The sequence below is a fragment of the Ambystoma mexicanum genome, chromosome 12 (genome assembly GCF_040938575.1).
Source record: "Ambystoma mexicanum isolate Mex_15411 chromosome 12, UKY_AmexF1_1, whole genome shotgun sequence".
Classification (NCBI taxonomy): domain Eukaryota; kingdom Metazoa; phylum Chordata; class Amphibia; order Caudata; family Ambystomatidae; genus Ambystoma; species Ambystoma mexicanum.
In genome coordinates, this window is record NC_090936.1 from 1,052,245,990 (window position 1) to 1,052,270,543 (window position 24,554).

The 24,554-nt window shown below is 45.0% G+C and overlaps 1 protein-coding gene across 2 annotated transcripts in view; it reads left to right on the forward strand.

Moving 5' to 3' along the window:
- LOC138513092 (tyrosine-protein phosphatase non-receptor type substrate 1-like) overlaps positions 1-24,554 on the forward strand; it is a 360,255-nt gene that overhangs the window by 319,122 nt on the left and 16,579 nt on the right. For both annotated transcript variants that reach the window (XM_069627760.1, XM_069627761.1), the window contains 2 exons: positions 8,492-8,584; positions 9,374-9,407. In XM_069627760.1, coding sequence (XP_069483861.1) covers positions 8,492-8,584; positions 9,374-9,407 — 127 coding nt within the window. The remainder of the gene's footprint in view (positions 1-8,491; positions 8,585-9,373; positions 9,408-24,554) is intronic.

The following is a 24,554-nucleotide window of genomic DNA, read 5'->3' on the forward strand; positions in this document are numbered from 1 at the left end:
TCGGTCCATGATATGCACTCCAGGATTTATTTATTTTGTATCTATTTTTACATTTGTAAAGCAAATTGATTGATTCTGGTGCCTGCCCCACTGCTCCATGCCACTAGGAGTTGTAAGACTGCTCCCTGGGATACTTTTGAATCACTCTGCACTGGTATGATTCTTTTCAGTTCCTGAGGCTGCCGAGGAGGTTTAAATCTGAGGCCTTTGTGGATGTGGCTTTCAGAGCAGATACAGGCGACCATATCGTCCTATTTTGCGCTCAACATGGATCCAGTTGCTCTGGTGGCTTCACTCTGGGAGGCTTTCAAGCTGTACATCAGAGGGATAAGCTTGGGACTGGAGGGGGGATTCTGAAATCTAATTGCTGTGAACTCAAGACCCTAGCAACAGAAATAAAACAAATTGAGCATAAATTGGAGCACTCAAATGATCAAAACTTGCACCATCCCTTGGACAACAAACTTGAAAAATTCCAAACTGCGGCGGACAGAGAGGTGAAGTTCCTGGCCAGGCTAGCAATGGCACACCACTATAGGAGAGTAAAAGATGGGGACATGCGCTAGCATGGTTGTTTAGGGGACAAAAGGGAGCAACAGACATCATAGCCATTAGGGATACTACAGTTACCTTTCCTGAGGATATACTGGGTGAAGTCCATAATTACTATGCCAATTTCTACATGAACAAAGACGCAAAATCACCTGACAAGATCTCGCAATACCTGGAAGGATATCACCCGAAACTAATGGACCAAGAAACCAAGCTTCAGATAAATGCCCCTCTGTCTCTGGAGCGAATTCTAGACACTATAAATTCCTTGCCCACGGCGAGGGCACCAGAGAGTGATAGCCCAACAACAGAATTTTAGAAAGAATTTGCCTCTGTACTGGCACGCAACTTCAGAAAATATGCAAAGAAGTCTTACCGCAAGGCTACTTGTCTGGCACTTTGATTGAGGCCTGACTAACGAAATTACTTAAACCAGACAAAGACCCTGAGAACTGATCCCCATATAACCCTAACTCGCTATTCAACATTGACACCAACATTTTTCTCGAGATGCTAGCTGAGCATCTCCTGAAAGCGGTTGCACCCACAATCGGCTTTTTCTGGGGAGATCAACGGCCCACAATTTGCGAAGGCTCTTTGCAATATTAGCGCCAATAGATCACAGGGTGCAGGTGACTGCAGCACTTCTAGACCCTGAAAATGCCTTTGACTCCCTGTCATGGCAATTCCTGTTTTGGGTGTTGGAAAAAATGGGCATTTATGGGTATTTCATGCAATGTACATAACTGTTGTATGCAGCACCCACGGCGATGGGTCATTTCTCACCTTTATTTCCATGGAGCCATTAGCTATTACGGTTAGGAGTCTCCATCTCAATAGGGGGAAACTATGGGGGTCGTAGAGAGATCATTTCTCTCTACGCGGATATCTTGCTATGTTTGAAGAACCAATGTCAACACTTACCACGCCTCGCCAATGAGATAACCCCATTCAGATCTTACTCCTGGCTATGCATAAACTGGACAAAATCGATACTATTCCCTTTAAATGAAGCCACAACAAAGCAGGAAAATGTGGGTGTCCATAGGTGGGAGAAAGAATCAGTAAAACATCTCGGGGTTACCGTAAACTGAGACCACTCCAGTCTTCTTAAACAAAATCATTTTAATTTCCTGGAAGCTTTGAAATCTAAAGTGGCTGAATGGCCAAATCTCCCTCTCTCGCTATATGGCATGATTTTGTTGGACAAAATGATCAACGACCCCAAATTCCTATACTATTTTCAGAACATCCCAGTGTCGCTGGCCAGTGACTGTGTTTACTACACTGAGGCCACTATTGATACATTTAGCGTTGTCCCCCAAAAACCAGTGTATTAGTTGGGACATACTCTCACGCCCTTAGGAACAAGGTGGCATAGGGGCCCCTGATATGGAGCTGTATTATATAGCGGCGCAGGTGCAATTTGCGTCATTCTTGGTGCCAGGATCAGCGTGCTTCCCAAACGTGGGTGTGGAGAGGGTGTCTGTTTAGCCTTACTCCTTACAATCTCTGCTGATATCGGACTGTCGATTAGACAAATGCAAATTTGACCCTGCTAGATGTGCGACTCAGGCTTGGTGGAGGTTCCACAAGAGACTTGACATACTCAAGCCTTATTACCGAGGAGAATCCCTATGTAGTATACAGGAACTACACCCTGCCTGTGATGAAGCAATTAGAAATGTGTGGTGTACCAGGGGAGACAGACTCTTGGAGATATGTTCCCAGATGCTGAATTTACCTCGAAAGGCCTGTTTATGTAAAAAAGTAGGTGGAGACTTTATCATTAATTAAATATTTTAGAACTCTCTATATTCACTACATATAAGTCACTCTTTGCAGACTAGTGCTAATATTAATTTTATACTATTTGTTATAATAATGCGGTTTATATCTACTATAGTTCATATTATATTCATAAGTGATTTCAACAAATGATTTAGCTGTATAGAAATACTATTACAAGTGACCAGAACCATTTTCTATGTCATTTCTTTATGGTTATTGTTTTATTCAAAGTCTGTAACTTGTTGATATCTGTATCAAACTCAATATTTAAACAATAAAAATCATTAAAATAAAAAAATGAAAAGATTTGCAAATATTTTAGAACACGACATGCCTTTAAGGCCTGGTACCAGGAGTTCCCCAAGGAACTGGTATATTCTCCTATTCTGAAATGTGTGAATTGTTCAGTGTGATGGGAGCGCTTGATTTTCAGTACATACAAGTTAACTGAAGTGGCAACACGAGGGGTAAGCCTAGACGCTAAAGCTAAGTGGGAAAGGGACGCAGAGGAAGCGATTGAAGAAGCAGAATGGGCTAACATATGCAACTATACCTGCAAAGTCTCTCTGAATTCTTAACGTAAGGTAATCCAGCTCAAAGTGCTACACCAAGCATACATAGCTCCCAAATTGCTAAAATATGACTCCTCAAATACAGGGGAATGCCCACAGTGTGGTAAGCCTAACGCCTCCTTTTCCCATGTAAAGTGGTCAAGTGTGGTTACGCAAAGATTCTGCTCTGTGACGCGTTCTAAGATTTCCTCTATTCTTGATATGGAGTTGCAGTGCGAGCCACTGCTTTGCTTATTGGGAAGGACCTCGAGTTTACCTCCGGATTCTAGGAAACTACGGACCCTATATTTGTTGTTGGTAAAATGATGTATGCTTAAGTTATGGTCACAATTAGCGGTTCCCACTGAAGCGCCGTGGATGAGAGACGTCTTGTGGTGCTCAGCGGTGGAGACATCGATCCTTGAAATTACATCAACACGTTGAATGCCTTGTGACATTTGAGCCCATTTTAAAAGGTACATGTTTGAGCATGTGGAAAGAGCATCCCCCCCTGTGTCAACGCCATGTTAGAACCCTCTTGTAGGGACTATGTGTCATTGGTCTATGTGAACTGCTGTATTGGCTAATACTGATCTCAGAGTGATAATAATCTTATAAATAAAGATTTTAAAAAAGACTGACCTGTCTTCAATGCAAATTCTTCCTAAGACTTTGGTGCAAGTGGGGACATGGGGCGTGTCTCCACGGCATGAGTTATGCTGGTGGACTAACAGAAGGCACATCCGCAGAATGTCTTCACCCCGATGATCCGAGGTGGCAAACCACACTTTCTAGCTCATTGGATGTTTTGTGCCGCCTATACCTCAGTGACTTTCATGTGCCACATTCACAAGCAATCAGCTCATGTACACAGGTGTTACATTGCACATGCCTCTCAACATCATTCCTAGATATTTCCTCATGAATTTACAGGAAGGCTTTCAATTCCAATCTTTTAGTGTGATGAAATGCCATCTGTGAAGAAGGAATAGCCTGAACATTTAGAATTTTTAGTAATAAAATATTGTGGACAGGTACATCTCTGAAGGTGAAGTCTGCTAAACAGAGCCCCCTTTCATGATACTCCGTGTTGAATAACATAGTGCAAGCATGTAACCCTGCTTGACTTATCTACTGACACTCCCAGTAGCTACCTTATTATTGTTCGGTAACATGACAGTACAATGGGGCGTGCGTTCCTGCAAACTGGCTGCTGAATCCCAAATCTCCAACAGCCAGTATCTGCCTTTAAACATGGGAAATCCTGGTAAAAATGCAATCATATAATGGGATACTTCCAGAACATGCTGGAGGAGGGAAATATCAATATTAGCCATGTCTAGTTATGACATGGTGGTCTCTGGGAATCCACAATTATACTGGCCAAAACCTTTTGGTGTAATGCTATTGTCAGCTGTTTTCTAGCATCCTTCCTGTCAAGCCCTCCTATTTACTTTTCACACAAACCAGACCATTTGGGCTCTTCCCAGGCAAAAGCCTTTGTCTTCCCTAGGAAAGGGCTGTCACCTTCCAGGCAGACATGAACTGACCTTAGGCGACAGAGAGAGGATCATTGCTTCAAAGGACAGACTTTTCCAGGCCAAAAGAAATCACACCAGGCTGGTAATTAAGAGAAACTGTTTGATGTAGGCAGACAGGAGACAGGACAGAGGTATTAGAGTAGCTATGAGCGAGGCATCAGTCCACAGATGGGTCCCACCCTCTTGGCTTCTCCCAAGGTTCCCAAATTTCCTACAGAGAAAGCACTCAGGTTGTGACATCACCTGGGAGGAGATCCTGAAACAGCAGCTAGCAATGGACTAATTACAGAAGTCTAGAAGGAAACCAAATTGCTGCAAACGATTGCCTATTTAAGGAGGTGAGACCAAATGTAAAAAAATATATATATTTGACCCCAAACTTGTTTATTTTCCTTAATTTCTTACATGGGTTCAGTTCACCTTATTCCCATCATATCAAGCCTCGGATGTACTGAATGAATACAACAACACATTCAGTGTTGGTTTGAAATGAAGTGTAGACAGTAGCCTTGGACCAAAGCACATAATCCTCAGTGTTTAACACCTGTTGGACACTGCCTCCCAGGTTGTTGAACACCGGATCTACCCGTGTGGGATTTACTCCTGGACTTCACACAAATACATTGCTGCTCCCCTTTGATTTCTCCTGCTTGGCTATTTTGGGATTGTTTTCTATTTCCTGAATCCCATCCCCAACTCCTTTAACTAATTGTCAACTGGCGATCGGGGAGTAAGTGAGATAGAATAGTGTTAGTTATGATACTACTTATGACACTAGCAGAATTTTACATCCACTTCAAAACCAGGCATGATGCATGCGTTTATGCACATGTATGTCAGCTAGACCATTATATTTATTTTTGGCAGTTCACAGCTCCAGCAAAATTTCAATACGACATACTCCCAGGGTTGGATTTGCCCGTCGGCCTATCGGCCCATGGCCGGGCCGAAATCGTCCCTGGGGAGTGGGGGGCCAGTTTCTGGCTATGCCTGGGCCGGTTTGGAAGAAAAAAAAATGAAAGAAAAAGGTTTTCTTTTCAATTTTCTTTTGGTTTTGGTCTTTTGGTTTTCTTCAAAAAGCCTTTCATCCTTCTTAGGTCGATAAATCGGTACCAACACAGGTTGGGTGATATTGTATGTGTATTTGTTCTATAAAAAAAGAGCTTAAGCGTAAGTGCTATACAATAACATATTATCATTTGGCCTTGGATGTCTGCTTGGATTCAAGTAATTTAGTGTACTTAGGAACAATTCTATTTGATGCCACTTCCTGTTTTCTCAAGGTGTGAAAGGTTGTGTTTCATCGCTTCCCGGAATGTCACTTTGGGGTGGGGCCGATTGACATCACTTCTGGTGATTTCATCAGAGGTTAAGGGTCATGAGGCGAGGGGTGGGCCACTTTTTTGAGGCAAGGGGTGAGCCACTTTTTTTTGGGTGACCGGGCTTATTTTTTGTCCCAGCCCGACCCTCCCCATCACACACGGCACACAGATAGACACAAGCCTATCCGGACCATTCTCTGCTTATCCTTAATGTTTCTTTTGACATACACCTCTTGCACATCTGCTCTTGACAGAGCTACTCTTTGCAGCCAGGCTTGGCAGTCTCTGAATTAGGATGCAGGGTTTTGTTTTAGGAAAGTAGCAGCAAGTCCTAAGAAAATAGCCGCTGCCCTACTGGGATCTGCTTGAGCACCTCTTAAGCCCATCACATAAGCCCACACCACTTATACTACGACCAGATTATCACGTGGAAAGAGTCTTCATTAAAAAGAAAATCCTCACTAGCACAGCCACATTATGACTCGCGCTCCTAACTCGGCACACTCTTTTCGATCTACCTGTTGGATCAACATTCATAAAGAAAATTCCCTTACACTCATACCTACACATCCCTATTCAAATCTCTCTTAGATCAAATATGTATCTGCGTAACACATCCCTAGCCCGCTTGACCATTTTTATTTTCCCTTATAGAACATCGTTTGGATACCCCGGGCGGGAGGCACAAAATGTCAACTCCCCGACAAGCTGTGGCACTATGAAACCAATATATGCGTGATTTTGAGCAGTATAAAAACGTCCCAAATGCCCACTTAAAGCCAGCACACACCATAACAACATCTTATTGTATGCCCTCTATTGCCCGTAATCTAAAGTTCGCAGGCAGTGGGCCTTCACCACATGGCCCTGCCACTGAACGCCGTCCACACCAACATTATGCTAACAAAAGCATGCATATCCTTGGGGCCCGCGGCACACCGCCGCCGGGCCAGGAGCAGGTCCTGAACTGGGCCGTGCCCAGCCAACACACCGCTGTTGCCGGTTATCCCGGCAATACAACTGGCGATGAGAGAGTCTGAACCCGGCATGCTGGAGCGCGCTCCTGCATGGGCCCGCCTGGCGGTGCACGTTGGTGGTTGCATCTTGCTCAGCCACCTTTCAGTCGTCAGTGACTGGGCGCCTTGTTGCTTGTGGGAGTTCCCACCTCCCCTCTGTATTAAAGTTTCCCTAATGTACTTGCCACCCTATAATCTCCTGCCTGTGCTGAAAAGTGTATGTGAGGGGATTGCACGCGTTTGCCATCATGTCATTGCTTTCATGTTTTACCCTTGGCATGGGATGTTGTGACTTAAGCCCCTCCTGGGCTCGTGCAAAAATTCCACAATGAACCCACATGTTTTTCAAAACACGTTTTCTGTACAGAAGGGAAGTGCAGGAGGTTCCATTCAATGCAGTGAAGAGAGTTTTTACAAAGGACCATGATAAGAGGGTGAAAAAGTGGGGGTCTCTAATGCCTCCTCTCACCACCTTAACCATGCAATGCATAAAAGGGTCAGAAGTGACTCTTCTGTGCACACACAATGTACAATAATGCATGAATCACTAATGCACATGACCCTTTCCAGCTTCACATTGAAGCTGGGAATTGTGGAAACAAAAGTTTAAAAAAATACCTTTTTAGGTGACCACCGGTAGAGGTGGTATTTCTGAAAAACCTCTGGAGGTATTCCTGAAAATAGCACCTCTGTCGGCGGCAGACTTTGAATTGGGCGGATTTTCTGAAATACCTCCTACAGAGATGGAAACTTCCTCCGGCGGTATTTCATCAGAAAATTCCACCCAACTCTGAGGGACCCCCAAAGTTTAAACTAAGGTCACAAATCATTCTGATAAAAAAATGTAAGGCATGCTGTCAAATGAAGCCTGGACCAAGTTTAAGTATCAATGCTGCAAAAACAAGCCACATTCATGATAAAACGCCAATCCAGTGTAAGGACCAGTCGTGGTTGAGAGAATAGAACTGAACGCACGATGGACGTTAGTTAAACCAAGAAAATCCTTGACAACAGGAAAATCTGCTTCTGGTAAAAAACTAAAGATAATCCGTATATTTTTTTATTGTATTCATTGTATTCGTTTGTAAAAACCTTTTACAAGAAAGGACAAAGCATAATAAAAACATTAAATGGACAAAGTTACATTAAAAACATCAGAAGAGTATAGATATAACTATTCAACAGAATGAGTTCCAAAAAGGTAATTGTAATATCTATTTGCATATCTAAAAGTCAAGAGTATTTCAAATTCAATATTGTGAAGGACAAGAAGGCAATGGTTGGGAAGTGGAGTGGCCGAGCTCATACAGGGACTAGCAAACCAGATATACAGCGAGCCATAAATACCAAGGTCTGGCCAAGAAAGGGGGTCATTGGGCAGGATCAGTGATGTTGAGGGGACCCCTTGTATTCTAAAGAATCCGCAGAATTATTTCGAGAACAGCTCCACTTTTTATTCAATAAAATGTTTGTTTTTTTCATTCTACTCTATCACTCGAGTTCTTTTTTTTTTTTTTATTGGCAGACAATCGTTGCAATATTAATTCTGGAACCTAAACATTATTAAAAGACAGGTGTAAAGACTTTTCTGCAACTCTCCCACTGGCACCCATTCCCCTTGGCCTCTCAGTAGGAAGTGCTAGAATAGTCTTCTTAGTACATGTTCACTTCATGGCAGGTGCTACAGTATGTTGAACGTTTCATTGTTTCTCTTACAGACCGGGGTTTTAAAAAACAAAATCCGATTGCGTTGGGTGTGACTGGAGCTGTTCTTATTTCTCTGACTGTCATCGCTTTATTCATCTTTCAAAGTAAGTCCAGACAAAACATGTCTTGCTACTGTGTGTTCTAGGTGTGTGGTATGTGCACTGTTCTCATTAGTGAATTCGTTCCCCAAAGCACGTGCTTGTTTGCTGCAAGTTGTAAAGGTAGGATGTTCAAACTTTACTAAATTATAAAAGGTTGGACAGGGTCCGGATGCTAACAGGGACTTGGTTCCATGATATGTGGAAGGATAAGGATTGCGTAGTATTTTGCACAAGTATCTTAACTGGGAACAAGTGCTCCTGGTTCTTGTAATGGTTTTGGTGTAGGAGTATAAACAGAGGTCAACCATTAAAGAGACATGCAACGTTTTGGAGGGGTTTTGTAAACCTAAGTATGATGAAGGGGCTGGGTGGCAGAATGCATTGAGATAACACTAGAGGGCAGCAGATGCCCATAGGTAAGGCCTCTATAGTAGATTCCACGGAGCAGGAAATGTCGGCGCGACCGGTTCGGCGCACAACGTTATGGCGCGACCGTTTGGCCACAGGTCCCGTTTTGGCGTGCCCTGTTCTATGGATTCTGTGGTATTACGCTATCCGGTTGAAATGCTCATGCTATGTGGGCTTAATGATTCATATTGGAGCCTATATCTGTGTGGCAATATACTGTTAAGAGTAAATGTACTCCCAGAGCATTGGTAATTATGACTCGGGCACTCTGTGAGTATCTTTGTTTTGTTAAAAAAGGGATCATGTACAGAATCTGTGGTGGCTGTAAAACTGTTGAAAAGTCGACATCTATGCTGGAATAATTCTGCTTGACTTGTCTTTCAGATAAGTCCCGCTGCAGCTGCTTAGAAAAAATAAGGTAGGTGGATTTGCCCTCATTCGTGTAGCCCCGAGCTCATAAATAATGATTCTGTACAAATGGGACACATACACAGGATATACCTTCTATTTACCTGAGTATAGGGCTGCTCAGGAAGTATACTTTAAACATATTAGTTGCTTGCCAAATATTCAGGGCAAGTATATCATAAAGGAAAGAACCCACGATTCAGACAGTGACACGCAGGAAACAGGATTTGTGTGTGAGTAGGGCTTGTTTTATTGTATGTGAAAGATGGCAAAGCTTCAACTTTCCCATAGAAAAACGAGCTCACTCCTTTGTTTTGTTTGGCCTTTTATTGTTGTACTGCCTACTCTTGGGTGTGTTTTAAAATGGCGGACCATTTCTAAAAGGACTGCCTGTCAAACTAGCATTCGCAAAGCCAATAGTTGCCGTTTGTAGTTGTTTACTGCCTTTTACAATTATAGGTAAGGATGCACCCAGTAATGGGCCAATAATTCCGAACATGTCCGTAAATTAGTGCTTGCAGACAAATAACATTAATAATAGACATAATAAAAATACTTATCGTCACTGCAGCATACATAAGCCTTTTTATAATATTCATTTTCCATGTTACATGTCAGCAAACACTATGTTTGGAATATTTTTAAGGTAAGCAAGGTAATTTTAAGGGTTAGCTTGGGTGGCTAGGGTAGGGATGAGCTAAGGTGGCAGGGAGAAGGGGGTAACTACAGTGAGCATGTTAGGCATGGAAGAGCTTCAATAAGAAGGGGTAGGCAGAGTTGAGCTAGGTTGGGTGGGTTGGAGGAGATAAGATGGGGTGAGGCAGGGTGAGTATCGAAGAGTGGATGGATAGGTATGAAAGGTTGTGATAAAGTGGGGTGTGGGTGTGTGGGTGTGTGGGTTGAGTGGAGGTAGGCAAAGGTAAGTTTTTGTTGGGGATAGGCAGGGGAGACGTAGGGTGGGTATGGTAGGGTTGGTGGGGTTAGGGTGGGTTTGGTAGAATGGGTGACCAGGGGTTAGGTAGGGAAGGTGTGTGTATAGTGGTGTGGGTGGTGGTATGTTGGGAGTAGAGAGTGGTTAGGAAGGGTGGACAAGCTAGAGAGGGGTAAGGAAGGGTGGGTGTGAGTAGAGCGGGGTGAGGAAGGGTGGGTAGGAGTAATAGAGGCGTGAGGAAGTGTGGAAGGCTATAGAGAGGGGTGAGGAAAGCTGGGAGGGTGGAGAGAGTGGTGATAGGGATGTGTGGGGTAAGAGAGGGATGGGGAAGCATGGGCAGGGTTAAAGATGTGGAGTGGCATTGAGTCGGGTTGACAGAGGTGTGGGGGTTTGGAGGTGTGATGTGGAGTGGTGGTGTTGTGGTGTAAAGTGGGGGTGTAGTGTTGTGGGGGGTAATGTTGTGGAGGTGTGGCGTGGGGCTATGAAGGGGTGGTTTTGTGGAGTGTGAGTGTGGAGGCTCAGAGTGGTGTGGTGGGGTAGTGGTGTGGAATGGTGATAAGGAAGGGGGGCGAGGGTTGCAGAGGTAAGGGAAGTTGGATGACTCTGGGTAAGAGGGGTGTGGAAGGGTTGTGGGTTTCGGTGGAGGGGTTTGAGAAAGGTGGGTGGGTTAAATGGGGAGAGAACGAGTGGGCAGATTAGGGATGAGGAAGGAGGGTGGGCAGGGATAGAGAGGGTTGCTGAAGGGTGAGCGGGGTAGAGGGGCATGAGAAACGGCGGAGATTGGGGTAGATGGGTTGAGGAAGTGAGGGTGGCCAGGGAAATAGAAGGGTAAGGAAGGATGTTTGGTGGTAGAGGTTGTTAAGGGAGTGCGAGTGGATAGGGCTAGAGGGAGGTGAAGAATGGGTGTTTGGGGGTAACGGAGTGAGGAAGAGTGAGTGGGAGTAGAGCAGGGTGAGGAAGGATGGGTGGGGTATAGTAGGGCAGAGGTGGGGTGGACAGGGTGGGGTAGGGTGAGGGTGCAGAAGCAGTAGGGTGGGGGCAAGTGTAGAGTGGGTTGGGTGAGGCAGAGTGGGTGAATGGGGTGGGAGTGGAGGTTGGGGTGGTAGCAAAAGTAGTGATGAGGTGGGGTGGTAAGGTGCATGGGGTTGGTGTGGAGTGGTGCCGAGGCATGAAGTGTTATCTAAAAGCCTCCTACCTAGAGACTCCCACTGCTATCATTAATGTGTCCCTACGGGACCCATTGTGGGGCAATAAGCACAAAGCAAGAAAAACCCTAGACCAAGTATAGGATCAGGACTAGAGTTATGAGATAACAGGGCCAAGAAACAGGCACTTAGAAATCCAGTGGTAATCATGGAAGCAAGCAGCTCCGTTCTAGACGTAACCGAAAGTAAGATCGCGCAGCACTTGACAGCTTCATAATATATTAGTGTAACAATGAATATAAAAGAATGATCTTAATAGCGCGATGAATTATAGTATTCACAGACTGATCAAGAATAGATTTGAGGTTTGGCCACATTTTGGTTAGATGATAAATGATTGTAATATTCCCGCTATGAAAATGTTCCCAGATGAGGTTACTAATTTCAGCAAAGTTACTAATAAATCCAGATGCCAACGCCATCCTTTCCCACACTACAATTAAGCTAAGACAATATAGCATTAGATGTTTCACTGTCTCAAGCACCTTACTTGCACAGAGTCTGCAAAGCCTAGCATCCTCATGCAGACCCCCACTGGCCCCCAGCACTTAATGTATGTTGATGGTCTGAGGTTTAATGAATATTGCACAATATATTCTCCACTTTGTGGCTTGCTGGCCAAATTAGATAGAATGTGTAGAGCATTGATGTCGCAAAGTATCCTCTTAATAGTGGTTTTATAACGGGTCATAGTAAAGTTAGTGGCATCATTGGCCTTCTGAGGGCACCAGTTTTGGGATTCTCTGAATATGATGCCTAACAGAGTTATCGCTCAAACCATCCAAGTTACAAGTTAGTGAGTTTGCAATGTGACCATTTAGTGATTCCGGGGCAGGATTTATAGGCCTCCAGTAAAATACTAATCACCGTCCGGGGACCAGCTGGTAAAACTGTTGATGGAAAATTCTGCAAGTAGCTATTCAGCTGAGATATTACGAAGGCATCCTGTGATAGTTGTTAAGCACTGCCCTTCCAGTCTCTCCATGTCAGTAGTGTGCTTATGTCCCGATATTGCAGCTCCATATAGGATTGTTGAGGGGATTTTAGCTTTACACACATCAATTACGGACATATGCGAGTAGTGTCCTGTGCAAAAGGCCATGATTCCACCAAGCTGCTGCCACACTTTAATTTTGATTTTCTTGACATGCTTTTTCCAGCTTAGTTTATGGTCTATGGTTATTCCTAAATAGTTGTATTTTGTTACGGCTTTCAAATCATTAGTGCCAAGATACCAACTGAGCGTTGTGTTGGTCTTACTTCGTCCATTTCGGAATGATCTCAGTTTTGTTGGTATTGATGTTTAACCCATTTTTGGCTGAATGGGCATGCAAGGAGTGAAGTTGTAGTTGTAATCCATTAGGGGTATACTCCATTAAAACCAGATCATCCGCGTTTCCAAGCCACGGAATATGTGTCATGCCTAGCCTTGCTGGAGAAACATTGTTTGTGGCTAGCTCGTGTGAGAGATCAGAAAGGTATAGGTTGAATAAAGAGGATCTGTGTGAAATTACTGAGTTGAAAAGTATATATATATACCATACACCTATAAAATGTTATTAACTTTACCCCCCCCCCCCACATATACATATGCGAATAAATGGTGGTCGGACTTTTGGTGGTAGGAGTATTCTATTTAGGTAATTTCGTCCTAACCCGAATAAAGCAGAGGCATATATGCATCCCTGTTTCAACACGAATCATCCTGAGAGGTCCCGTAGGAATAGTATTGGCCTACTTGTTCGAAAAACATTTGACCTTTTACTTTTGACAGAATTATTTTGCTCGTTTTCTTGGTCGAAATTCTGTCAAATTTAATGAAATATATATGGGGTGGGGTAAGGTAATAGAGGGGTTTTGCGAGGGGGTGGCGGGGAGTGTCCCTCTCCATTTTCGACCAAAAAGCGAGCAAAAGAAATTTGGTCAAATGTGAAAAGGTCAAATATTTTCAAACAAATAGACCTAAACCGTAGGAATTCCCCAAGAGGATCACCTTTACCATGATACCTCGGAGAGTATATTATCAAACGAGGAGCTATAATCAATAAAAAGCCATGTATTAGTCTGGTGAAGGATTTTCCAAGAATATTCAATGGTAGCAACCAAGGCAAGTAAATAGGTGTAAGTGCCCGTGCCCTTCCTAAATCCAGTTTGGTTAAATGCTATGATATTAGACTCATGCACCCATTGTGTAAGATCCATGAGCAAAACCTTTGCCAATTTGTTGCCGGTGCAGCTAACATTGCTAATATCCTGTATTTTTTTGCGTCACACTGAAGTCCCTTTTTGAATACAGGAACGGTGAGACTATCGCGCCAGGTGTAAGGGAGAAGACTAGCGTGGCTAATTGCACTGAAGTGGGGGTGGAGCAACTGTGCCCAACAATGAATATTCAGTTTGATAAGGGCATTACACAGCCCATCCAGCCCAGGGGCGCATGGGTTTTTTTAACGTGGAGATTATAGTAATTAGCTCCCCAATTTGTAATTTATAATGCCAGTTAGCATTCAGCGGTATAGGGTTATTATCTGAGTTGATTTGTCTACCTATTGGCTCCCTTATGTGCAAACCCCAAGCTTCATTGGAGACACCACTTACTGGGACTAACATAGTCTCAATGGAATTTTTCAGTCCCCAGATGTCCTGTGGTGCTTATTTCTGATGGTAGTGACAAGTGTATTCCACTGTCCGATGACTTACTTTTTGTTCTGTGTTTTAAACCACTTATTGTGAGATGCGTTTCCCACCTTGACAGCACTAGCATAATCTGTAGCTGCCATGGAGTTATTCTCGAGGTGTTTAAGGTCTCTTCTTGAAGCCCTCTTAGCATCTCTAACCTCGATGTCAAAGGGATGTGTATGTTGCAATTTGCAACCGGCATGCGACCTGATATTCTTGGTCTTATTAGCTGGGGTAATTACCTTAACAATATCATCAATAACTTTGGCATGCTTCTTCAGATAAGCAATAGATAAGTCTGTGATTTCACAGTCTACATGTTTGTTTACTTGCTCTATGAGAGTGTGTACCCAATCCCTAAAGAAAGGGTCAAAGTGCTTGTTGTCAATAGTTTCTAGAGCTGAGTTCACCAAAGGTATGTTGTGAGGTGCCCATCTGATCCTGTTCATGTCTGGGTTGACCTCAAGTGAACCAGCAAAATCTATAGGTACTTCAAGCCTGCCCATCTCTATGTGTGCTACTAGGGGGAAATGATCGCTTTTGTCAGGTTCCAATATTTCCATATCAATCTCATTGTTGAATTGTGTGGAGGAAATAAATCCATAATCTATTGTGGTAGCATTGCGAATGGGAGTTCTAGTGGTCACTCTGGCCATGTCCATTCAGCATGCTGAGTCCGTAAGAGCTAAGTAGGGTGGCCCAAGATACATCCCTAGCATCACGTGGTGTTTGCCTAAGTATAGGATCTTTTAGTCCTTTGTGAATGACTAGTGGCAAAGGTATTTAAGCATTAAAATCGCCATTAACAATAATGTATTGAGAGCTTGCATATGTTTACAGAAGATCTTGGACTATTTTGAGCAAATCATTATTGATTGTGCGTCCAGGAGCATCATAAACGTTAATGAGTAAGAGCAGTCTCAAAGAGTAATTGACTGTTCTAGGGACTTCCCACGTGATGTGACCATCCAGTAAGCAATCACTGGGAACCTTTAGTTCTGCTATTGTACAAGCATTCTTGCCACTGATTAGAAGGGCACCCCTAGGGCATCCTTTAGGTCCCTTTATTACAGATTTCTGTATGGTGGTTCTCCCATCAAACATGATGTTGTCGACTAACCAAGTCTCCTGTAGTGAGATACAAATAAATTCAGTGGCCAGGGAGATGACACCAACCTTTCCAAAAAGATGTGAGTAAACAGGTATATTCCATGAAATAAGGTTAAAAAATGTGCAAAGTTTGTTTCTTATCATTGGAGAGCAAGAAGGAAAGAAGCCAAGGCCAATCGTCATCTATTCTATCGGGATCGCTGCTTGCATCGCATGTTTTGAGCACATTGTTTCATATATTTAGTGACAGTGAAATTATAAAGAATTCGTTCAAGGCCAGTAGTAATTTGTAGTTCCCTATTAATCTTTGTGGATTCACCAAGTTCCGCCATAGGACCATGAGGGAAGTGTGGAGGATATGCCGGGAGTTGATTTCAAAACAAGGTTCATTCTGAGTGTATCTTGATAGCAGCTGCCCAAATAAAGAATCATGCAGAGTGACTAAATCAATGGTAGCATCAGAATAGAAATAAACACGCAAAGTGGCACGTCATGAATTGTCAATGTCAGATGAAATTAGGTTCTGTAGTGGCAGGATTTGATCAAATTGGTGTAACCGGTTCAAGCTAGTAATCCTCACTGTTGCAGAATATGCTCTGTATGTTAAGTGTTCTTTCAGAATGCAGCTCATGTTTAGTCATGGCATTCTTTTCTTTAGTGAGCAAACGTTCACTTCGAATGGATTGTGTCCTCCAATGTATTCCTCATCTTTAGATATCGTTCTCTCCAGCTTCAGCTGCTTCGGAAAATAAATGTCACCAGAGGGTGCTGTGCATCGATGTGGTCAACTCGATGTCCCTTGAGGGCCTCCGTCTCGAGGTTGAGGTCATCATTGGTACATATAGCATGCGCAGTGCCCGTTAGCTTCAGTTAAGTTTTTCTGTGTTAGCTAATGCTTCGTGAATTATGGCACGCTTCGGTTTTATTGATAACCGCAACATATTGGAAGGACGATGGCCTCATCATCGACACCATCAAACCCAAAGACAGGGGTAAAAAAATGCCACAATGGGGCACCCAGATGTCGCTCACGGATCCTCATCGAGTGTGCCTGTGGTGCCTTTGCTTGGATCATAGGACGGCAGACTGTGGTTCCTGTCAGCCCATGACTGGTAAGGCATTGAAAGAAAACTAAAAGGGAAATTAACAGCGGGTTAGCCCCCTACTAAATTCTCCTTGACGATACCATAGAAAAGGCGCTCGTTCGACGAGTCGAGAGGCGACTCTCCTTGAAGGAAAAGATAAAAAAAACATTCTCGATCCAGGATTGGGTCTCATTACTCTTCATCTTCATTCAAGAAGATGAAGAAAAGGTGTTATCGATCACCTTCCACCTCCTCCGACTCCTCTCCTGAGAGAAGTATAACCTGTCCAACCAAATCGTCGACTCCTGCTGAATGGGAAGCATTCAGAAGGAAATGTTGAACATTTTTGGGAAGGAGGCCCCGATCACCTCGAAAGAGAAAAAAGCCATGCTCCTGTCACACCGTTAAAAGCTGACATTGAAAGGGCTAAGGAACTAGGCTCCTGAGACAAGTCCAGCGGTGAATAAGAACCTCACCATAAATTACAGGACTTCGAGTCTAAATCCTGTGTTCCCTTGAGCCCGGGACGCTGGCCAGAAACCCCACAAGAACCTTCGAGCTCTCAACTTGATGAAAAATCATCGAAGACTCTACTGAGTTCGGGGTCGAGCCTCGCGAGGGCTCCGTTGACGCCAAAGTCGTCAAAAACATTGATACCATTCGTGTCGAAACCATCGGTGCCATGGGTGTCAAAGCCATCAACGCATTTGGTGTTGCAACCATCGACACCATTGTGGTAAAAGCCATCACCGCCTTTACCCTCTAAACCTCCTATAGTCTCTAAGGAGGTAGAAAAATCATATAAACCTTTACCTAGGAAGGATTATTTCAAATCTCTGTCTTCCATCTATGAAGAACACAGACCTTCAGACCAAGATACTCCTGCTTTTGGTTTGGAGTTTGTCACACCTAGCATCCCAGAGACCCTTATCTCTGAAGAGTCCAGGTTAAAGGACTTGTATGAAAATCTTCAATCGCCAGGTGGCATAGATTAGTCATCAGAGCTTGGAAAACCGGACCCGGCAGAGCACGCAGATGCCTCATACAGACATCTTATGTCTAGGGTAATAGACTTTTTTGGATGGGTCAAGCCTGCTCCTCCATTCGACCAAGATGACCTGATGGACATACTTGATAAGGGTCCTCAGAAGGATCCTGTACTTCCTTTCCATATCGCCCCACAAAAATGGGTAAGGGCAAACTGGAAGGCTCCTGCGGCAAGTCCAGCTGTGAATAAGAACCTCACCAGAAATTACAGACCTTCAAGTAGCGATCCTGGCTATATGTCAAAACATCCTACACCAGAGAGCCTGGTAGTTCAGGCAGCGACATCTACTTCTAAACAGGCGGCTTATCCAACCATAACGCCAGACAGGGCCAAAAAGCGTTGCAATGCTTGGGCGAAGAAAGTGTTTTCTGCCAGGAGCATGGCTATTAAATCTGCAAATCTCACTTGCGCCTTAGTTAAATTTACCATTCACACTGTGGGACTGTATAGCCATGGCGGCAAAACATATTCCCAAAGGGGAAAAAAGAGACGGCTTCATGAATATTGTAAGAGACGGAAAGGAGGTTTTGTGTGAGTCTTTTCAATCAGGACTGGACTCTGCTGACAGCATCAGTAGAGCCATAACGGTGAGCACAGTGATATGCAGATTTGTGTAGTTGAGGAAGTCTGGATTTGCACCGGACGTGCAATCTAGGCTCCTCAACATGCCCTTTGACGGCACTCAGCTGTTTGGCAGCAAGGCTGACGAAAGCCTAGAGAAGCTGCAGACCTCAAAGGTGGCAGCCCAATCCCTTGGTGCCACTATCAGACAGCCACAACCATCTCACCCCAAGGGATCATCTTAAAGGAGTAGGTCCTTTGGTTTCTATTCCTCAGTTGGAAGAGTGAGAGGACTTCCTAGTCAAAAGAGCCTAATAAGATTCCCTCGTGGTGAGTGAGGGAGGGGTGCCAAGTCTGCCCAAGCAACGGCTACTTTACCATCAACCATCAACCGCTGCTTCAGCCGCCTCAAAACCTCTTTGTGGCCCTAACCCACAAGAGCCCGGTCAGAGGCAGACTCTCACACCATCTGCAAGAATGGTGAGTTATCACTTCAGAAGTGTGTGCGTTGGAGCAGTATGCCAGGGTTACTGCATCCCATTTTTGAGAAGGCCTCAGGACCATCCACCAGGGAGCCACTTGTTCAAAGTTCCGGATCCGCTCCTTGTGCAGGAAATGTTGAGCCTGCCAGTAAATGGTGCAATAGAACCAGTACCTGTAATGGAGAGGAAACAAGGGTGGTACTCTCCCTATGTCCTAATCCCCAAGAAGGACGGAGGATTGAGACCCATCTTGGACTTGAGATGCTTGAACAAGTTCCTCAGGAAGAACAAGTTCAAGATGGTCACACCTCTCAGATCCTTCAGGCCCTCCATATCCAGGACTGGATGGTGTCATTGGACCTTCAGGATGCTTACATTCATGTGCCAATCGATCACAAGCACAGAAAGTACCTGAAGTTCACTGTTGGCAGTTCTCATTATGAGTTTCGAATTCTTTGATTCGGGTTGACCTCCGCCCAAGAGTTTTCACCAAGTTGATGGCAGTGGTGGTAGCAAGTCTCAGGAGAGGGGGGATTCACACTGACCCCTACCTGGACGGTTGGCTGATCAGGGCTTGTTCTCCCGAACAGGCCAAGGAACATCTCAGCATAACCTGCCATTCGCTACAAAGACTGGCCTTCTCCCTCAATTAAAAGAAGTCCCACATGGAACCACCTCAAAGTCTCCAGTTCATTGGAGCAATACTGGATGCATCCTTGGGAAAAGCCTCCCCACCTGAGGTGAGAGCTCAATACATTCTGCAGATGGTCATCAAATTCCAGAATGCCCAGTGTCTTCCAGCCTTTGACTTTTTGAGGTTGCTCGGCGTCATGGCGTCCTGCATTTTCCTGTTGCTAGAGGCTCGCCTGAGAATGAGATCCCTCCAATGGACCCTCAGGACTTACTGGTCTCAATTCTCAGGCAAGATATCAGACCTACTTCAGGTTCCAAACAAGGTGGCACATGATCTCTTTTGGTGGGCCTGCGAAGGCAATATTCTGAAGGGAGAACCTTTTTGGCAACCATGGCCAGAGATAACAGTAGTTACGGATGCCTCACTCACTTGGAGGGGAGCCCACACCAAGGATCTGACAGTCAGTGGTTGTTTGTCTCCATCGGAGTCCAAACTACACATCAATCAGTTGGAGCTGAGGGCAATCAGACTCATGCTAAAGGCTTTTCTGCCCACTGTATGGGTAAACAATGTCCTGATAATGACGGATAGCACAGTGGCCATGTACTACCTCTTCAAGAGGTGTAGGGTTGCTACCACTGTGCAGAGAGGCAATGCAGCTCTGGTTCTGGGTAATTCAAAAAGGAATCTATCGGCAGTTTACCTTGCCGGAGAGGAGAATAGTACGACAAATACACTGAGCAGGCAGAGTACAGTGTCCCACGAGTGTGAAGTAGCTCAGGAACTTTTTCAAGAGATCTTCACTGTTTGGGGAATCCCTCAAGTGGATCTGTTCATGACCAGTGTCAACCAGAAGTGCAAACTGTTCTGCTCCAAGGAATTTCCCCCAAGCACAGCTCTAAGGTACACGCTAGTAGTGGACTGGGAGTTTCCACTCCTGTACGCGTTTCCTCCAATCCCCGTCATTCCTCACATGATCAGGAGGTTGAGAAAGTTAAAGAGATCCATGATCCTAATTGCTCTGGATTGGGCCAGAAGGACGTGGTACGCAGACCTTCTAGACATGTCCATCTGCCCTCCAATCCGTCTTCCACAGAGAGAGGACCTTCTTTCACGAGAGGGGTGTCGGGTTCTCCATCCAGAGGTCAAGACACTCAACCTTCACGCATGGTTTCTGAGAGGTTGAGATATAAGGATTGGGACCTCCTGGATGATGCAATGGAGATTTAGCTTTCGGCCAGAAGGCCAGCAACGAAATTCTTGTACCGCTCCCATTGGAATACATTCTGTAGTTTGGTGCAAGGATAAGAATGTGGACCCTTAAAACCATCTTATTAGTTGCATTAACATCAGCCCGCAGGGTGCGTGAACTACAGGCTTTATCTAGTAAATCTTTTATTTATTTATTTATTTATTTATTTATTTATTTAAATGTATATAGCGCGCAAGCAGCCCAGGGGCATTGAGGCGCTGTTACTTGCAATAACTTAGTTACATGGTACATATGATAGCGATTGTTGACACATTATGAGTAGTACAGGAAATCATACTGTTGTTACAAATATAGCTTTTGGGCTATAATTACAAACCTAAATGATAAGTATTTGTGCTGATGTGTCGGTCCTTATGTGAAGAGGGTAGTTTATCTCCATATCTCCATATACTACCTTCTCTAAGGACAGGGTAGTGCTTAAAGTAAAACCAACTTCCTACCAAAAATGTTGTCGAATGAAGAATCATCAAGGACAACATTGCTTCTCTCGCTCCTCCCTTGGCTGACCTCTGCAACCACTCATTTGCCACTGGCTCCTTCCCCCAAACCCTCAAGCACCCTCTTGTACACCGCCACCGAAAAAAGCCGTCTGTGTCAGAAATGTACCAAAGTATCAACTGAAAAGGATACAATACTCAAAAGGATACAGGAGGTAGGGTCTTCCGGATCCCTGTTCACCCGACTTGATAGTCGTGAAGTCAACAAAGACCTTCCAAATGATACAACCCTCTGGCTGATAAAACAGGCAGAGCGATGGATCACTGGAAAGGGCGTGGGTAAGGTATAGTAATCCAGCCTAGGACAAATTAAAGTATCATGAATAACTGCTCCAATCTGAGTATGATGAATTAGATAATGACAGGAATGATCACACTGACCTGTATCTCTGGGTAGAACAATCCAGAAGTCTCTTGATGGATTTGAAATGAAGAACAAAACGACAGGGAAGGGAAAATTAGTAAGGGAGACTTATCCCGAACGGAACGAGGCTCACGCTAGATACGGGTTGAATTCACCACAGGATAGCGTCCAAAGTTCAGTTCAAAGTCACTTCCAATGATCCTTGAAAGGCTTCCTTCCCACTTTAGGGATCAATCCTTCTGTTAATTCCACAGATGCAGGAGTTAGAAGAAAATAGCGTTTGAAGACAACGTGAGCGTGTGGATTTACACGCGGGCAGGATTCACGCAGCCTTGGCCAGCCGCGTGTGAAGACAACGTACGCGTGTGGATTTACACGCGGGCAGGATTCGCGCAGCCTTGGCCAGCCGCACTTGAAGACGAAGAGCGCGTGTGGATTTTACACGCGGGCAGGATTCGCGCAGCCTGGGCCAGCCGCGTGTGAAGACAACGTGCGCGTGTGGATTTACACGCGGGCAGGATTCGCGCAGCCTTGGCCAGCCGCACTTGAAGACGAAGAGCGCGTGTGGATTCTACATGCGGGCAGGATTCACGCAGCCGTGGCCAGCCGCACTTGAAGACAAAAGAGCGCGTGTGGATTTTACACGCGGGCAGGATTCGCGCAGCCTGGGCCAGCCGCGTGTGAAGACAAAGAGCGCGTGTGGATTTTACACGCGGGCCGGATTCACGCAGCCTTGGCCAGCCGCAATTGAAGACAGAGAACGCGTGTGCATTATCACGCGAAGGGATAGCTCCAGGAATCAGCGTGTGGCGGAACACACGCTATCGAAGGCCCAAAAGTAGCTGTAGGATTATGCCAGGATGTAGATCAGAGGTTCAGCTACACAACGCCAATAGAGACGATCAGAAGCAGCGAGTGAAGTTTCTACGCTGCTTAAATACGTAATACCGTAGTTCACGTGACGAAGCAAAAGTCACGTGAAGTTAGCGACGTGAAAAGTGTAAACGTCGTTTTCCCGGTAACGTATCGAATAGCCTCCATTTGGAGTAGAACGGTCTCGCTGTCCTACGAGCGTAGCGTCCAGCATGCATGACAGTCTGCTGACCCTTCTTTCCCGGATAACTATAGCCCTATATCTATCACCCCTTTCTTGGGCAAACTCATGGAGAAATTGGTCAAACCCCAACTGATCCTCCACACCGAAATGGCCTGCTGCCTCCACGATCACCAGTCTGGTTTTGGGGCTGTCAGAGGCTTGGAAACTGCTCCCCTGTCACCCATGAAGACCTACTCTCCAGCCTGGATTCCAACTCCCGCTCTGTTCTGATCCTCTTCGATCTCTCTTCTGCCTTTGACACTGTCAACTACTCCATCCTCATAAACAGTGCCTTTGTGAAACCCTAGGCATCACGGACAGGGCACTGGTGTGGCTTACCTCCTTCATTTCAAACAGACCCTGTCAAGTGCAAATGGGTCCTTTTCTCTCCTCCAGCACACTCTCTTCCTGTGGCGTCCCCCAGGGCTCCATTCTATCGCCATGGCTCTTCAACATCTACCATCCATCTGTGGCCGACCTGATCTCCACTTTCTCACCTCATTTTCAAAGTGGTATGCAGACGACACACAGCTCTCCTTCAAGCTGCCATCTTCTACCGCCTCCTCCTCCCTCATACCTGACTGCTATTCAGGCATGGTGATCTGCCAGTGATCTCTGTCTTAATGCCAGTAAGACAGAGATCCTACTCGTTGGGATGTCTGCTCCTTGTTCCCCACCTCTCTCTGGCCAGACACCTTGGGTCCCATCCCCTCACCCACCTCACCTGTGAGGCAAAAAACCTTGAGATCATCTTTAACTACTCTCTCTCTCTTTCTCTCCACATATCACAGACCTTCCCAAGAAGTCCAACTTTCAGCTTCACCTTCTCAGGGGCATTCTACCCTTCTCTCTAGGCTTGACTACTACAACAGCCTCTTCCTCAATCTGCCTCTTTCCTCCCGTCACCCCCTCCAACTAATCCAGAATAGGACTGTGAGACATGCCCTTGTCTCGGGAGGATAGCTCGGGGGCAATGTGCTCGCGTTGGAAGCAAGACGACACAAAGTCAAACGCGTTCGATCCCCGGGTCTGCGCTTCTAAACCTTTGGGTATTAAGCGTGCTATAATAAACAATTACAATCCTGGCCTCAAGCCCAAGGACGGCATCTCTTCTATCCTAAAATCTCATCACTGGCTCCCGGTGAACGCAATGATCAAGTTCAAGACCCTCTGCATCATCCACAATGCCGTCTGGGGCCTGGAACCTCTTTACACCCAGCTCTCCCTCCCTAAATACCCCCGACCAGAGTCCTTCGGTCCTCTGGATCCAACTCTCTGCAGGTCAAATTTTTTTCCAAGCAGAGAGTGCGAGGTAGATCCCATTCTGCGGATGGCTCCTCCTTCTGGAATGGACTTCCTTCCCTCTCTGACTTGACCTGGATCTTTTAAAGTTCCAGAAACTTCTCAAGACTTTCCTTTTCAACTCTTCCTTTCCTATCCCCCTCCCGTGCTAACTCTTCCTCTGCCGCTATGACTGGGGACCAGTCTCTTCAGAGTCATACTGGGGCCAGACCAACCCCCACCTGCCCCCTCTGCATCCTGTTCCAGCACTTGCCCTCGGGCACCCTTTGCCGGACTAGCCCAACTTGGTCCACCTTGCCCACTGCACTCATCCTGTCCCCCTTTTTCCCCTGGCACTTGCTTCCTGGCCCCCTAGCACTTCCCTGCCCCTTGCCTGGGGTCGCCCCACTCCTGCACTTCTCCCTCTACCCCCTGCACTTACCACCTTCTCAAGCACTTACATTGTAAGATTGTCACAAGGACAATATATCCTTTTTTTTTAAAGTTTTTTTATTGTTATTCCCTTGTCCCCCCCCCACCCACATCCTGTCTTGTGACGCCTGGAAAAACATGTGTATAGGCGCCATACAAATGTCCAATAAAAATAAAAATAATCTTGGATTTTAAAATGGTCATGTATTAATGTACTTTTTATAAATGAAGAATTATTTTCTGATTCAATTCCGCCTTAAATATACGTAACTTGGAAAAAGGGCAAATTAAGTTGGATTTTTATCAAATATATTTGATTCGTTCTTAAATGGAATACTGATATATATTTAATGTAAGGAATTCTTACTATAGAGATCATTTGAATTGAGAGAAGATTTAATCTGAAGTAGGGTACCATTGGGGCTCACATTAATCTTATTGTGATATATTTCAATAAAGTTCAGTGTACTGAAATATTT